Source organism: Calonectris borealis, chromosome 1 (assembly GCF_964195595.1).
Source record: "Calonectris borealis chromosome 1, bCalBor7.hap1.2, whole genome shotgun sequence".
NCBI classification, from domain to species: Eukaryota; Metazoa; Chordata; class Aves; order Procellariiformes; family Procellariidae; genus Calonectris; species Calonectris borealis.
Window position 1 is genome coordinate 189,947,540 of NC_134312.1, and position 15,794 is coordinate 189,963,333.

General features: G+C 36.7%; 1 protein-coding gene across 7 annotated transcripts in view; it reads right to left on the bottom strand.

Annotated features, from left to right (window-relative positions):
* The window catches only part of KPNA3 (karyopherin subunit alpha 3), a 53,119-nt gene that overhangs the window by 12,188 nt on the left and 25,137 nt on the right, over positions 1-15,794 (bottom strand). For all 7 annotated transcript variants that reach the window (XM_075139657.1, XM_075139664.1, XM_075139660.1 and 4 more), the window contains exons 3-10: positions 8,799-8,888; positions 8,558-8,587; positions 8,422-8,474; positions 8,237-8,332; positions 5,822-5,907; positions 2,771-2,857; positions 2,204-2,373; positions 705-749 (exon numbers count right to left, since the gene is read on the bottom strand). In XM_075139657.1, coding sequence (XP_074995758.1) covers positions 705-749; positions 2,204-2,373; positions 2,771-2,857; positions 5,822-5,907; positions 8,237-8,332; positions 8,422-8,474; positions 8,558-8,587; positions 8,799-8,888 — 657 coding nt within the window. The remainder of the gene's footprint in view (positions 1-704; positions 750-2,203; positions 2,374-2,770; positions 2,858-5,821; positions 5,908-8,236; positions 8,333-8,421; positions 8,475-8,557; positions 8,588-8,798; positions 8,889-15,794) is intronic.

A 15,794-nucleotide genomic window follows, 5' to 3' on the forward strand; every position in this document is an offset into this window, starting at 1 on the left:
AGTTACACAGATATTTGTTCCTGAAGTCCCAATATAAGACTTCAGGAGGTAAGTCCATCCCTCTAGGACTTTACTCAGAAAACTATATGTAAATCCATGGATCAATAACGTAGGAAGTACTGAAGGTTTAGTATTAAAAACCTGAAGAAAAGTTGTCAAAGGTGCCACAAAACAATAGTTTATTGTTGTTTATTTAAGTATATTTTCATATGTGATTTCCTTAGTTAAACAGGTTGCAAAGTCAGGCACCAACAGGTTACAAAAGTCAGACTTATCCATATGATCACAATATTTGATTGGACTGATACGTAGAATTATATATATTTTTTCTACATGTGCATTACATATCATCTATGCAAAATTATAAATTGGGGCAGAATTAAAGTGAAGCTGATGGTAAAGCTGGCACTTTAAATTTCTAGTGCTCAATTCTGCAAGATAGGATTTTTTTAAATGTAGTTTCTAATGTAAAGGATAAAAAAAACTTTTAGAAAAGGTATTTCAGAAATGGTGTTTGCACTTTCTTGTACATGCTCTGAATTACTACAATTATATTAGTCTTCATATTTAATTGTGCATTTACTACTTAATTATACATAAATTAACACACAAAAACAAGTTTGCCACTTAAACACAATCTTGCAGCATTTTCTCTCTAGAGAAAACAAAGAATCTAAATATCTAAAACTTTAGAAATTACTTACGTTTATATCTGTATGGTAAATGAGAACACACAATGCTGGCAAAATCTGAAAAGAAGTTCATCAGTCATTACAGTAGAATAAAATTGGCTGTACAATCATGAATCCAAGTACCGCAGTCACAAAGCTTAGCTTGAGACTGCATTAGCATATTGCATTCACACACTCCCCAGCAGCTGGTCGTTCCCTCAAAGTATGTATAAAAATACATAAATTATATTTAAAATTTGTAAAAATACAAGACAGTACTACATTTCAAAGACACACAGAGAGCAGACTATATTTTGAGGGAAAACAAGCAAACAACAGAGGTAAGACACAGAATCATAGAATAGTTTGGGTTGGGAGGGACCTTTAAAGGTCACCTAGTCCAACCCCCCTGCCGTGGGCAGGGACATCTTCCACTAGATCAGGCTGCTCAGAGCCCCGTCCAACCTGACCTTGGATGTGTCCAGGGATGGGGCATCTACCACCTCTCTGGGCAACCTGTGACAGTGTTTCACCACCCATATTGTAAAAAATTTCTTCCTTGTATCTAGTCTAAATGTCCCCTCTTTTAGTTTAAAACCATTACCCCTTGTCCGGTCGCAACAGGCCCTGCTAAAAAGTTTGCTGCCAAATCCCCCTGCTATTTTGAAAGCTTTGTTACCACACAATATAATAAAAATCATTAGCATAATATCAATATATAAAACCCTCTTGGATTAAAGTAAAATTTTATTTTTGTATTCACATCTGGAGAAAATATAAAACTGAGCGATGATAAGACTGCTTAGAACAGAGTTTTTTATTTGGTAAAGTATTACTTGTAAAAGTTTCCCTGTTCTCTGCTTAATTTTTAGAATTTTATTAAAGTTCAGTTGCTAACAATGTTATACTTCACATGGCTTCAAAAACTGTATCTACACTTTGGAATTTATCTTAAAATGAAGAACTTTTCGTACATTATAGCTATAGTTCTAGTCAAATAGCATCACTTTACTAGCTGTGCCTACTCTATAAACACTGCATTTGCTCTGTTCACCAGTTTAAAAGGATTTTCAGACGCTTCTCTTCTCAAGTGGGGACTTGACATTGACTGCATGTTCACAGCTAGTCAAGACACAAACTACACTACATTCAATAGTTTACTTATATTTCCTCTTACTGAAAATAATTACAGTTGAATACTTCTATGTACAGAATCACATTTGTAGCCTTTTTTTGATAAAAACATGAAATGCTGAGCGTGTTAACACTTTCTAGTGTGTTGATTTTTTGTTGTGTCCATTTTAATATATGGCTCATCAGTCTTTAGTCTTACTCAGTTTCAGATGTTACAAATACCTTTATTACAGCCTCAGTAAGAAGCACAAAATTGGTCAAATTACTTCATTTAACAACTGGTAAGTGGCACAAGACAGTGGCAAAAAACATGCATAAATTCATAGTATGACAATGTAAAACATTGGGCCTCTAGCCCAGAGTATAAAAAATTATCTGTCTCGTAAGTCTTTATTTACCTCCTGAACTGTCTCCATAGGCGGTGGGGGGTCCTTATTCCTGCAGAGATTTACAATGACCCATGTGACGTTCCGAAGGAAGGTGATGGGAATGGAGGGATTGATGAAGGACAGAAGAGGTTTGACAACTCCCAGTGATATGACATAATCTCTACACTGAGGACCATCACCTACAGAAATGAAAATTGTTGTAAAAGAAATTACATTAAAAATGGAAAATCCTGAAATGTATGCAATGACATGTTGGGATACTGAAATTCTATGTTTCCTCACCAATAGTCTACTACTAACAGTTCGTGTTCAATTAAATATACATACGTACAGATGTGTATGTATATTTTACGAGACACAAAATTTATCCTGTTAATATTTTGTGCAGCAAGTGATACTAATCTTTAGAAAAAAACAGGATGTACATATGTAATTCTGGCCACATGAAAAAATTACATTAAGCCACAGAATTTAGAGGAAACATAGTCTCATATGATAATGCCAATGTTCAAAAAGTCAAATTCTAAAATGAAACGCTCCCTGAATTCAAATAATTATAATCACGACAAGAGTTACCTATAATATTTCCAAGAGCCCAGACAGCTTGCTCACAAACATTCTGGTGTGGTGAATGAAGTAGTCTCAAGAAGAGGGGTACTGCATCTACAGAATGCAAAGATCAGATTTCTTTTTACTGGAACATGGTATATGCACAATACTTTCATTGATTAATACAAACACTTTCTCTACCATGCCTTATACTAAGATACATGTTTCTATTATGAAGAGCACACAAAACCTCAGTTAAACATTTCTATACATATGTAGAGAGGGGAAAAAACAGACTTGAGAACAAGCAACTGTTAAACAACAGTGCTCCCCACATTTAAGCATTTCCCCATATTTCTCAAAGTGATATGCAAGAGCCTCAAGTATGTAGGTTTAATGTCCTGGCAATTCAGATTTTCCAGTTGTCCAAGATCACAATACATACCTAGCAGAACGACATGCCTACTCGTGCAAACGTGCTTCAAATCTTGACTTTAAGAAAATAGCTTCCTCCCAAGAGGTGGCTATAGTTAGTTTCCATATGCAGTGAAGATTTACATCCATCTGCCAGTCCTAAGACACATTTTAATTTTCTCTTATATAACGTAGGCAACATACCAGATTAAGGAAGTGGTACTGATTTTAGATATCAGTCTCTGCTGAATTAAATAAATTTAATAGAGCTAAGAAACCATGCCTCTACTATTCCCATGCACTACTTCCCTTCGGACAACCCATACTGTTTGAAAGACAGTAATTCTTGCAGCAATCTTTTAAATCTATATATGATCATACTCATCCTATTGTCTTTCTGAGCGAAGTAAATAATTTATATACTGTTGAAGGAAAGAATACTTTTTGTTGTAGAAATAGCTTCAGAAATAGCTTCAGAAATTTTAAAAAACTGCAACAGAATTTGTGAGCAACTGTGAATCAATATTCTGTTGATAATTTAACATGTGATAATGAGCCAAAAACCCCTGATGTATTTTCCTGAAAAATACAGAGCGATGAAGAATAAAGACAACCTAAAATTCCCTCCCTGCCCTAGATGAGTAATTTAGCAATTGCCTACAACCGACAAGTTAGGAGGGACAGCAACACACCGTTGCTTAAGAACACTCTCTCTGTTCTTTTAACAATCATCCCACTTCCATTAGCTCAAGTGGAATATTCTAGCTTCCTTCTCAGTGATTACTGAGATTACATTTCACCCATACATGTATTCAACGTATTTCAGAGAGGAGGGTCAAGTATGTAGTTTGTATTAAATTGCAATCCTGGTATGCTTTCAAAAGCACGAATGAAATTATTTCATATCAGCACTTCAGCAGGAGGACAGTCTGAGAAAGCATGAGTTGCAGGTTATCTGATCTACTGCTCTCGAAAAATTAATTACTTCTGCTCCAAATTGGCTCCTGCCAAGATCTATTCTGTGTATATAGTACTTCTCTTTTGCTGGGCCTTCCACAACTGCCATCTGTCCCTCTTGATTGCAGGAGGCCGCCTTCTTTTGTATTTAGGCTGCACAAGCCTCTTCTATAGCTGCAAGGGTCTATTGCTTTGTTTCCTCAAACCATCCCTTATCTAAAGGGAGAAGAGTTGGGCGGCTGTTTTCCCTTAGGCATCTCCCAGCCAAAGCAGCAAGGCTTTTAGACTAAACTTCTTCCATTTTCTCTTCAGGAGTAAAGCTTGGAAAAGGCCTTTTGCTTCTTTAAAGTCAATTTATCACATTTTCTTCTTCTCAAGCATTAGCTAAACAGATTTTGGGAGAGACATATCCCAGCCTAAACTTCTAGTAATTGATCAAGTAACAGCAATGCTTTTGGCTGTGCTGTACATATTTTCATTCTAATTTTAATTTTTACTTTAAGATTTTTCCAGATTTTTTTCTGCAAAGTTAATACTATAAACAGCCTTTTCATTAGATTCATTCATTCAAATATGATAGCATTGTGGGACTTGAAAAACGAAGAAAACAATGATTAACCAATGAACAAGTTGGGAAGGATGAAAAAACTTGGGAATAGATTTTCAAAGATATTTAGACACCAGAAAAGCAATCTAAAAACAGAGGTGCCCAAATCACACCAGGATTTTTTGAAACAAATTCAAGACGTTCATTTTTTTTTAAAGGGCTTTGGATTTTTATCCAAAGCTTATTTTGATAAGCATTCTTATTCTATTGCTCCAATATCTTAACTATACAGAATCTAACAATTAGTGAGATTTTTTTTTGGCTATTAGAACATACAAAACAGCATTTTGATTTGAAAGGCAAGTTCATACACTTATCATTAAGTCACCATTTTTCCCTACAAAAACACTGAATATGAATAAGCCAAAACAATTTATTATATATTTGCTTATCTATAGTCTCCTGTTTAATAACAAAATATTGTATTTTGCATAAAGGCGATTGTTTTAAGATAAGCGTGCTGATATATAAAAGCTATATATATAATCCTGAAAAATGAATTTGAATAATTTATCTTCAATTAACTTTAGAGTTTATTTCCTATCTCTTTTCATAATGGAAGTCTCACTGGCTAGTTAAGCAAGAAACGAAGGCAGCACAACAAACTCGGTGTGTACAGGAGATACTAATCATACGGTCAAGGAAAGGATGGTAATTTTCTTAACTCTGTATTTAAATGGGCAACCTGACATAACTAAATGTATTTAACAACTTTAATAAGATTTATGAACATACCTTTGAGGTAGAAAGAATTATTTCCTAACATAAGTTTTAGGCATAGGGGAATGAATGGTACATGATTTCAGAAATCAATCCAAGAATTAGAAAGGACTAACATTTTATGTCAAACTCATTATATAATCTGTCATTCTCTATCTTCTTTATGGGAAAATCAGGTCTGGGATCTTTAATATTAATTGTTAGTGACAAACAGATTAATATTTAAGAGCAAATGTAGAAATTTTTTGAGAAAGAGGACAGACATGCATTTTTTTATTTTAATGGTTTTGGTAACAAATGGCATTTTTTATCCAAATATCCCCTTTTCCCTTTTACCCACAATATCCACCACCCCCCAAAAACCAAACTGTAATACTTACTAGACTGTACAACAGCTTGAGTCTGTGCAGAAGTGCCTGATGCTATGTTAGTCAATGCCCATGCAGCTTCAAATTGTAATGAAGGACTGTAATGAGATAATTTTATAGTAATAAATTGAAACATGATCTGCAGATTATTTTATGATTCATTTCAGTATTACTAGGTGTATCCACTATGAGATACTCTACATTTAAGCAGTGCTAAAAGTTTTAAAAAAAAACCTCTAAGCCTGAACATTTCAGAGGAAAAGCTGTAAGAAAAAAAAGATTTTACATTCTATAACCTTTTGTAAACTACCCATGTTTCTGACTTCCTATTAGTAATAAAAAAAAAATAAAAGCAGTAATATTGTTGAAGCACATACCAACCAGTGAAGCTGACCACTACTCTAGTCAATTATCTCCTATACGAAAGACTTCTAGCACCCCTCATCATAAAATTTAATTATGCCTCTCTAATGGGTAACAGAGACTTCTTCACATCCAGCTGATCCAACCACCATTCATATTTAGTGAAGAAAGTGCAACTGTCTTGCTGCCATTAGTAGTTCTCAATAAATAAACCATGTCTGACCATAACTAATAAAAACTTGGCCCTTCTAACATTACATCCCGGATCAAGTGTAAGCTGGATAAAGACATTTTTCTGCTCCATCACAGACAGGGGAAAGATCTAGCATCGGTATCAAAAGACAGCATCATACCTGTATTAAAACTGACTTATTAAATGCAGATAAAATTAGCTACAAATATTATGAAAGCTGGGGGAACACCTCTTCCAAGATGTCTGTCAACTTTTGTCTATGCCAACAGCAGTTTAGTAGAACAGTTTGCATGAACACTGTTGTCCAAGCAAATGCTAAAGGTTAAGAGTTCTAGAAGCTATAAAAGAGTTTACAGCTTATGGTGGTTAGCGTAATAGTAAGGTGTCTGGCTTTGGGAGGAGCAGAGAATATTTATTGTTAGGTGACTATTTTTCATTTCCATGCTTTTTTGGGTCTTTATCAATTATGTTTTATATATAGCCATAGTACCTGCTTCCTTTAAGCTTTTTTTGTGCATTAGTTTCCAAAGCATATTAAGGTTTTATTGCGGATGGGATTGGAAAAGAATTAGATAGGAGGGCCCAAGATATCTAAATAGGGATTTGTAAAAACAAATAGTACCTGTCAGCAGCTATCTATAAACCTTTGCATTCTAGGATCAAATGCATTAAAATTCTAGTTCTAGGTCAGTCCTTCTTTTCTTCCTCTTGTGATAAACTTTCAGTTATAACATGAACAACAGCTTTAACAATCTGTTATACAAAGTCTTTGCAGAGTTTACCTCTACTAAATATTATATAGCAATCACAATTAAAAAGACTGCTTAAGAAAATGTTGAGTTCAATTTCGAAAGGCTTATTTACATTTACAAAGGTAAATCATACAAAAACTAGACAGAAAATTCAAATTAAAAGAATTTTCACAGCACTGAACCATCTACTTCTAGAGCAGACAGGCATTCATGACCCATTTAAAAATGCTATCCTGATTTGAACATTATTGCCAGCTGCCTTCTAAGCAACTGTTTTGTTAACAAGCTAGAAACAAAGCTACTCACGCTTCATGTTTTTGCAACCACCAAATTATACCCAAAATGCCAGTTTGCATTTTTGAAGTTTCTAGCCCTCGTGGCTGCAGAAATAACCTTGAAAATGGAAATACTCTAAATACATTTATGGCTGCCTCAGACCAAAGATAGGCTAAAACATTTACCTCAAATGTGTTAATCCCTATCTATCTGAATAAGGAGCTCACAGATTGTGGAATATGGCATTTTTCTTACATGTCATTAAATTCTTGCAATGACACACTCAATGTTCTCTACCTCCTTTACTGAAGCTCTTGTTTTCCAACAAAGAATCATAACAGAGAGCATGCTCACTGTGTTGCACCATCACATGAGGGAGCAGCACAGAGCCAGAAGGAAATCCACCTTGCAGTGAGAACGAAAGAAGCTAGAAACTTAAGCTAATAACCTTAATGAAAAAGATGACAAGTATATTCTGGCAAAGAGAAGAGCCCTGCATCACAACCAGGCATGTTCTCTGCCTTCACACAAATATACGCAGTAAGTCTGAGCTGGGTTTCCTAAAAAAAGTTAACAAAAAAGTCTGAAATATTCAAAACCAATGAGAAATTTAGTAAGGTTTTCTCCATTAGCTGGATATGCTCATGCAAGCTCTAAAAATTAAAATGACATTTCAATGGCAGAATAAATACTCCTGGAGAATTTATGGTTTATCATGGTGGACTGTGATCCACTGTGTCAGACTATATGGTGCTATGAATCCTCAGTTTCATTTGAAATAATGAGACTGTTATTTGGATACAGATTTTCAGTAAAGATGAACATTTTTAAAAGTATACTTACTTATCATCCCTTTCTAGGCATTTTACCAGAATTGGTAAAATTCCTGATTTTATTAAGTCATCAATAGGTGGATTTCTGTCACTGGATAGGAGTTTTCTGTGAAATTAAATGTAAAAGTAAAATAAGTAACTTTCATCATGAAAAATGTGTAGGAAATACATTTCCATGCCTTTATTTATTTTTACCTTGCAGCTTGGACAGCACTCAGTTGGATCACTGGGTTGTCGCTTGTGGCGTTCTGAAAGTAAAATAATAGTAAAAGCTAAAAATGCACAGAACGCCCACTTCTAATTAGAAAAAAAATAGTTAAATGTAACATACCTGCAATATAGCTTCTAGTGTTACATTTTGCTTGAAAAGAAAAAAAAAAGTTTTAGTATTTTTGTTGCTAAATTATATTCTTTTTAAACATTTAATACAATCAAGCTAATTTTAACAGCATGTCAGTTCATGATTTTGCTTTCAAATAACTGCAAGACTTCCAGTGTTAAAGTAAAAACAGAATACATTGTTTGATACACCACCAAAGTTTTAAAAATAATTCCAGAATCAAGGAACTTACTGCTTTGAAGTCAGCATCAACATCAGAATCTTCTAAACTTTCTTCTTGGGGAACATTTCTTTTTTTCAAAAGATGTTCATCTCTTTTGTTCTGTAAAGGAATGGTGAAAAATAAAGACACTTAATGCTTATTAGTACAGGGTGACGATATAATGGCCCCTTTCAAAATAAAAGTTTAGATAAGATTGGGGTTTTTTTAAAGGCATTTGTAACTGCAAATAGAATTTGCAGTATTTCAGCTGTAAGAATCTAGCAGCTTGCTAACCACAGACAGAACTATGACAATCCATGACATTTGAATGAATTAAAACTTACAGCTTGGGGATCAATTTTCTAACATTTACAATATACATAGATCTGCATGACATTAACATTTAGCCACACATAACAGAAATTATGTTCCAGTGTAAGATTAGTTTTCAGCTAAACCTATTTCAAAGTTCCCTGGTTACGTGTATTTTCATCTTGTGTGTAAAGTAGCATGCTCCATGTACACTGACACTTGTAATATTTCCCAGTCGCACCCTCCAGCCTTAGTTCCTTTAAGGAATTACTGAAGAAAAAATTACCTTTTCAGTGGTAAAGTACTGATTTAACATTTCTACCTTGCTTAATTAGAATATTTGAACACCTAAAGCCCTAATTTAAAAAGAAAGGGATCAAATAATCAATTGTAACTGTATCCAAATGCACTCTTTTACAAATCTAAAATGTATTAAAAGTATTATTCCAAAAGTATGAAGCGCTCTTTTCTAAATTTTAGACTTTATCTTTTGTTTGGTATCTCTAGAAGTATAATCAAAGATAGAAAAGGCAATGGAAGATGATGATGCAGCATGTACATCTGAACACCTTTTTGTGGTTTGTTTGGTTGGTTGTTGGGTGTTTTTTTTTTTTAATAAGCGCATTCAGATTTCAATCTCTAATGAAGCAAAACTTTGAAAAGGTGTAAAAAACAGCTATAACACCTCAACCAAATCTATTATACTAGCAAGGAAAGGCAGGCTTTTCATTCTCCAAACAATTATCTAATAACCAAACAGTACTGACTATAGAGGTTGTATTACATCATGCCTTGCTTGTAATATATAAAAAAGCCTCCAAACAGAATCATGTTTTGAAGGAGTCCCCAATATTTTATTTTATTACATGTTAGAAAAAACAGCAACGTCAAGTCCAAAATTTCTGGGACTTGCTTACTTTTTAGACATTTTAAAAAGAATTTAAAACAACTTTTCCAGCCTCCCAAGCAATATATTAAGATTTTTTCCAGATAAAAGAATGCTAAAACAATAAACGAGCATGAGAATTAAATAACCCTTTAATGCAGAAGACAACATTCCACAAACTTAGCATAGTTTAATTTTTGTCAAATCTACGTACAGAAACTAAATCCTCAAAGAGTGCACAGGATCATCTAGATTAGCTATGGCAGCCTCTCCGGAGTTGTACAGTAGTGGCAGCACACTCGGAGCACATCCATAAAGACAAGCTCTAAAGGTATTTTGTTGTCAAGTGCTTTTGGAGAGAAGGAAGATGGAAATCAGCAGGCAGTTAAATGCTGAGAAAATAGTGTGATGCGAACTGCATCAGGCAGGTACACATTGACAGATGGATTCACCATAAAGACCTATAATGTATTTCTCTTATTTTTCCACACCAAGTACTTGGCACTGCCATTTTAAGCAAAGCGCAACCTTCATTCAACATCAGTCAATCTGGCTTTGCTCAAGTACAATTCCCTTTCCTACTGTTTGCCTAAACCATAGCCTCTACTGTGGCAACTGCAGGGACTGGACCCAGTTTCCAGAGGCCCTCTCCATGATCATGTCAGCTTTTCTCCCCAGTGCACAGCTACTACACACATCCACCTGCGGAGGAAGCAGTTCCTTCCTGCCTTGCATGAACGGCTCCTACAGGATCAGCTGTGCTGTTATGGTAAAACAAGCCGATACTGGGAGAAGGGGTTAAAGCTGGAGGAAGGTCCTGATGTCTTCAGTCAACTGTCCTCTTCCTACCCAGAGGTATCATCACAGATCATGGTGGTGAGCAAGTCCACAGATGCATGGATGTACAGGGAGACATGTTTAGTTATGAGGGTGGAAGACACTGGTCCAGCAGACGTTCCCTGTCTTCAGAAAAGGTGCAAATTGAAGGAACTGGGGTCTTAGTGCAGAACCATCGCCACTGTCTGCTGGAGCAAGTTAAACGTTTCATATTAAATCATTTACTGGTAAGGGTGAAGTTTCCTTGTCATCAGCAGCAAACTACTGTGGTACAAGGTAGGATTTTCCAATTCTGTTCCTTCTAAAATATTTGGCTGGATTTTCTACATCTCATGCTCAGAAAATTCAGGGAAAGAGCTTTGCAGGGTTTTTCTAATACGTTTGATGTAAGAATCATTACCCACACTGATTCACCTGGTGATATCTACTTGGTTTTCAAACAAATGATCTGGTATCAGTGGTGCTCAACTATGTGTTTTGCAACATCTTGCAATAAAGACAGGTGATCTTTACTTCTAAATTTCTGTAAAAAGAGGCCTTTTAGATGCAGGCCTCTTACAGATCCTTTAATTCAAAAAATGATGAATAGTCAAGAATTTAGCAAACAAACTATTTTTATTGAACTTACTGAAAAGAAAATTCTAGTTAGGAAATGTCACATTATCTCATTTCAGGTTTCTTCTGTCAGTAAAAAAGGATAAAGCTTTTTAAGAGCTCAAACTGTAGATTCTCCCATTTAGGTGTTTCACACCACTGTATTAGCAGATTCCCCCACCATTGAATCCTCTGACCTTAAGGAACTGTCCCAATATTTGGGGAGAAAAACTGGTATAACACCATTCCACACTGCTCCCCACAAAAGCATCTACGCTGGCACGGAATGGATGCACCTCAGAGATCTTCGACTGATATCCCTCCAAAATGTAGAGGGTATGCAAGAGCCATTTAAAGTCATATTACTTCACTGCTATTGTAAGTGGAAACTTAAATAAGGCCAAAGTCTTCTCAATTGTGTTGACATTAAATAGATAGCATCCACTTGGAACAAAGATCACATTACTAAAATGGAAATATTATTAGATGTTCACATACAGGTGGGCCGCATCTATCATGCACATTACTTCCACCCTCAGTATTTCTCCTCCCAAAAAGACATTAACCAGAAACAGTTGAAACCACATCATGCATTTTCTAGCTTGAAAGACCTAGGGTTTTGGATGCAAAAAGCAAAGTCACTCTGCAACAACTGTGGTACTGAATGTGTATCCCTCTATAGATGTGTGTGTGTCTTCAACATATACAATTATATCATTCTGAGTGATCAGTGTTTGTCAGGGTTGTGCCTCTACTAGAGTGTAACATAAGGGCTATGGTATCCAGTTACTCCAGAAAACAAGAACGAAGATCTATCTTGAGATCCTCTCTCAAACATCCTGAAATACCAGGATGGCAGTGGCTGGAATACAGCAGTGAATCATAGAATGGTTTCGGTTGGAAGGGACCTTTAAAGGTCATCTAGTCCAACCCCTCAATACAATACAGAGAATATAGTTGGAACAAAGCAAGAGTCCCACTGTGGGTGACTGAACAGCATCCTCACAGAACGGCAGGAATGAGCTGCGTGGCCTTCAGCAGCCGAACAGCTGGAAAATCACCTTCCACAAACACCAGGCAGTAAGTCTAGACCATGTGGGTGGACAAAGCACTGAATTATTCCATGTCACTTCACCTGAAGAACTTCATAAAGACTACCTGCCTGTAACCATTATTCGATACATACTTCATGTTTATTCACAGTGAGTGCGCTTCTATACAAGTTCTGTAAGCTGAAATACTTTGCCTGAGTAGTATTTAGAGGGGCATGCACAAATTTTCTCTGCTTGTGGCCACAGAATTGGCAATGAACACTTTTTTTTAAGTTCTTCCAATTCCCTAGAAATCTTTCAGGGATTTGGACAAAGAGGAAAGGAGGGCAGGTTGTAAATGAACACATAGTTACAGAAGAACAGTAACAGAACAGTAACTTGTCTCTCTCCTTCAAGCAATTGTCCACGCATACATTGATGGAGTGGGTATCTCCAAACAGTACTCCTCACAAAAAAAAAAATCCATTTACCTGGAGGAGAGTCCCATGAATCCCTAGCTGAACAGACACTGAAGGACTATTCTCCTAATGGCAGCAGCATGCTGAGAGATGAAATAAAATGGAGCTCCAACTAACTGTTCTGCAGCTATCAGGAACGGAGATATCCCACCGGCAGGCCACCAATGGTGAAGACGGTAACAAAGGAACAATGTTTCAAATTCTGGCCCATCAAACATACATAATCTAGGTTTAAATTCCACTATGGGACAGGGTCTCTTGACAAGAGCAAAACTGCATCAGACTAATTAGAAATCTTAGCTTGGTAAGACTGAGTAATGCTGAAAAGCCTTCCATTTGTAGCTGCATCTTAAAAATGGCCATAATATACACCATATCTTAGCTAACCAAGAGCCTAGTTCTCTCCCGTTCCAGCAAGCAAGTTAACTCCTCAGAGAGCCTTTTACACCTGCATATACAACTATCTAATTCCTTTGGCAACATGAGTATGCGTAAGAGAATACTTCTTAACGTTAACCAAAATAAGTATGAGTAAGTGTGTATATTCTAATGCCAAGATATTCTACCCTCCTTAAGAGAGAGAGCTGAACCTCATAGGACATAACTGACCGCAGGCTGACGCTAGAATTTCTACAAACGCAGGTAACATCTTCAGGTTGTCAGTCACACGGTGTAATGGGCTCTAGAAAAAATGACCTTAGCCAGGGAAAGTAAAAGCGAGCAAGAATGTTCCTGTAGCTACTCACTGTTTGCAGATGGTTGCGCTGAAAAACAACTGTCAAGAACACATATAGAGGAGCTTCCACAGCAGCCTGAAGCAGAGAGGCTAGTACTTATTGAGAAGCACTAAAAATTTCTTACTAAGGAAAAGCTATTCTTATTAGCATTTCTTATAAAGTCAAAAGGTTCATGGAACCTTCCAGCCCTAAAAAGTGGCTCTAAGGCTATTTGAAACAGCAATGTCCATTTGCAAAAGCGTCAAATTCCTGGACAGCTAAACCACTGTATACAGTAATTTGATAAGCTAATCACTCCCCTGCATAAGGTAAAAGAACATGATTTGCAGCTTGAGGCATGACCTTAAAATGCTTGCATTTTGTCATACAGTGACAAACTCAAAAGTTTGCCTAAAGCATAGCACCAGCCTCTTCTGCAGGCTCCTGTGGTGAAAACGCAGACAAATGAGCACACCTGGATACAGCCGTCCTGTTCAAAGCCTAGTGGGAGAGCCCTTTCAAAGGGAGAGGCATCAGATCGGAATCCCTGATGAAGGGTACGACCTTGTCACCAACAAAACAAAGCAGGTCTCCTTCAAAAGGGAAGATCCTCAACCACTGCCTGAACTATGCATGCTATGTACAACGAAGGCTGAAAGTTTATAAACAGCAGCTGACTGCTGGTTATAAGCATGTCAACATTCTGGTAGAAATCCCACTACAATGGTCTACAGAGGTTTCCGTACGAACAAAACGGACATATATGCCAGGCAAAAATGCCAAATGGTTAGAAACAACAGTAATGATACCATGAGTGCACTTTCTTGTTCAGTGTGATGATCTGTTAAGTTTTTGATGACAGATACCCATCGTTTGCTTCACTGACAGTGGGACGGTCAGGTTGCATGACCTATCAATGCAAACAAGTTTCAAAGACAACATGATTAACAGAACAAGAATCCTTGTGGGCAAAGAGGAAGTCCATCAAGCTCTGTGCTGCATTGCACTTAGTACTACTGGCCAACAGGATACTCTAATGGAGCTGTAAAAGGTGTCAAATATAAATTTATACATGCTTTTCAGCATTTGACACATGGGAAAACTCTATGAAGAGTCTCAACTCTGTTGGGAAGCTTCAAGATCAAAAGGGAAAAGAAACAAGCAAGAAAATCTTCGCCCTCAGGTAAAAAACACCATTATGAAATGCTTCTTCAGGTCAGGGAAAGGTTTAGGAACTCAGCAGCCAGTAGGAAGAAGTTCTTTTGGCATTAAAGTTAAAATATTTACGTTTGAGTCCTCTGGGGATGAAGAGCAGAACTTCAAGAACATCTCAACATTAGGAACTGTAGTGCTAGCCAGCATTGGCTATACTCACAGATGACAACAAGCAGCTCCTTCCTCTGCTCTTACATCCTAGGAAAGACTAAAGGATCAGGCCAGTGATGGAGGTAGATTTGGGTTGTCTGGACATCCCTTTTAAGCTACCACTGTTGCGACAGACTGAGCTGAACTTCTAAGTTTCACTTAAATGTAATCTCCAATTTTGGTTTTGGGGGGTGACAGCACCTGCCACAGTCCATCATGAAGAAGACGACAATGCCTACCACTCCAACCTCATCATGTTAAAGGGATGCTCTGAAAACCTCTACTGCATGTCCTCTTAATGAAAGTTTTCTTAGGTGGGCTATCTAGCCTGAGTGAATTTCTAGTAACAGCTCTTTGGATATGAACCTGGGGAAAGATTCAATTTCTTTAATGGTTGGAAAAGGACCATTAGTTGGCTCTACTCACTGTCTTAGAACTCATTAACACCTAGAGAGATTTAAAAAAAACCCTGTAAACCTGTAAAAAGGCTGAACAGGTCAATCTGATGATCCTAAAATCCATGGATATCAAAATTATATCCTACATGCTTAGCGAATCCTTGCATCCAAAGGCAGTCAAACAGATTCTAAGACTGTTCTTCAGATAAAGAGCATAGCTACAGATACGGCAACTTTTGTACATTTGAGTTCTGCTAACTCACCTTTGTGACAACAGACAGCAGTCACAATGTTCCTGTTTGGCTAGTGCACATCTTTCTCAGAAGATGAGCAGGTTGACTAAAAATAAGTAGACGTATACGTGTACATTAGTGTGCGGCCCAATAGCCCCAAGCACAGATTGCAAAG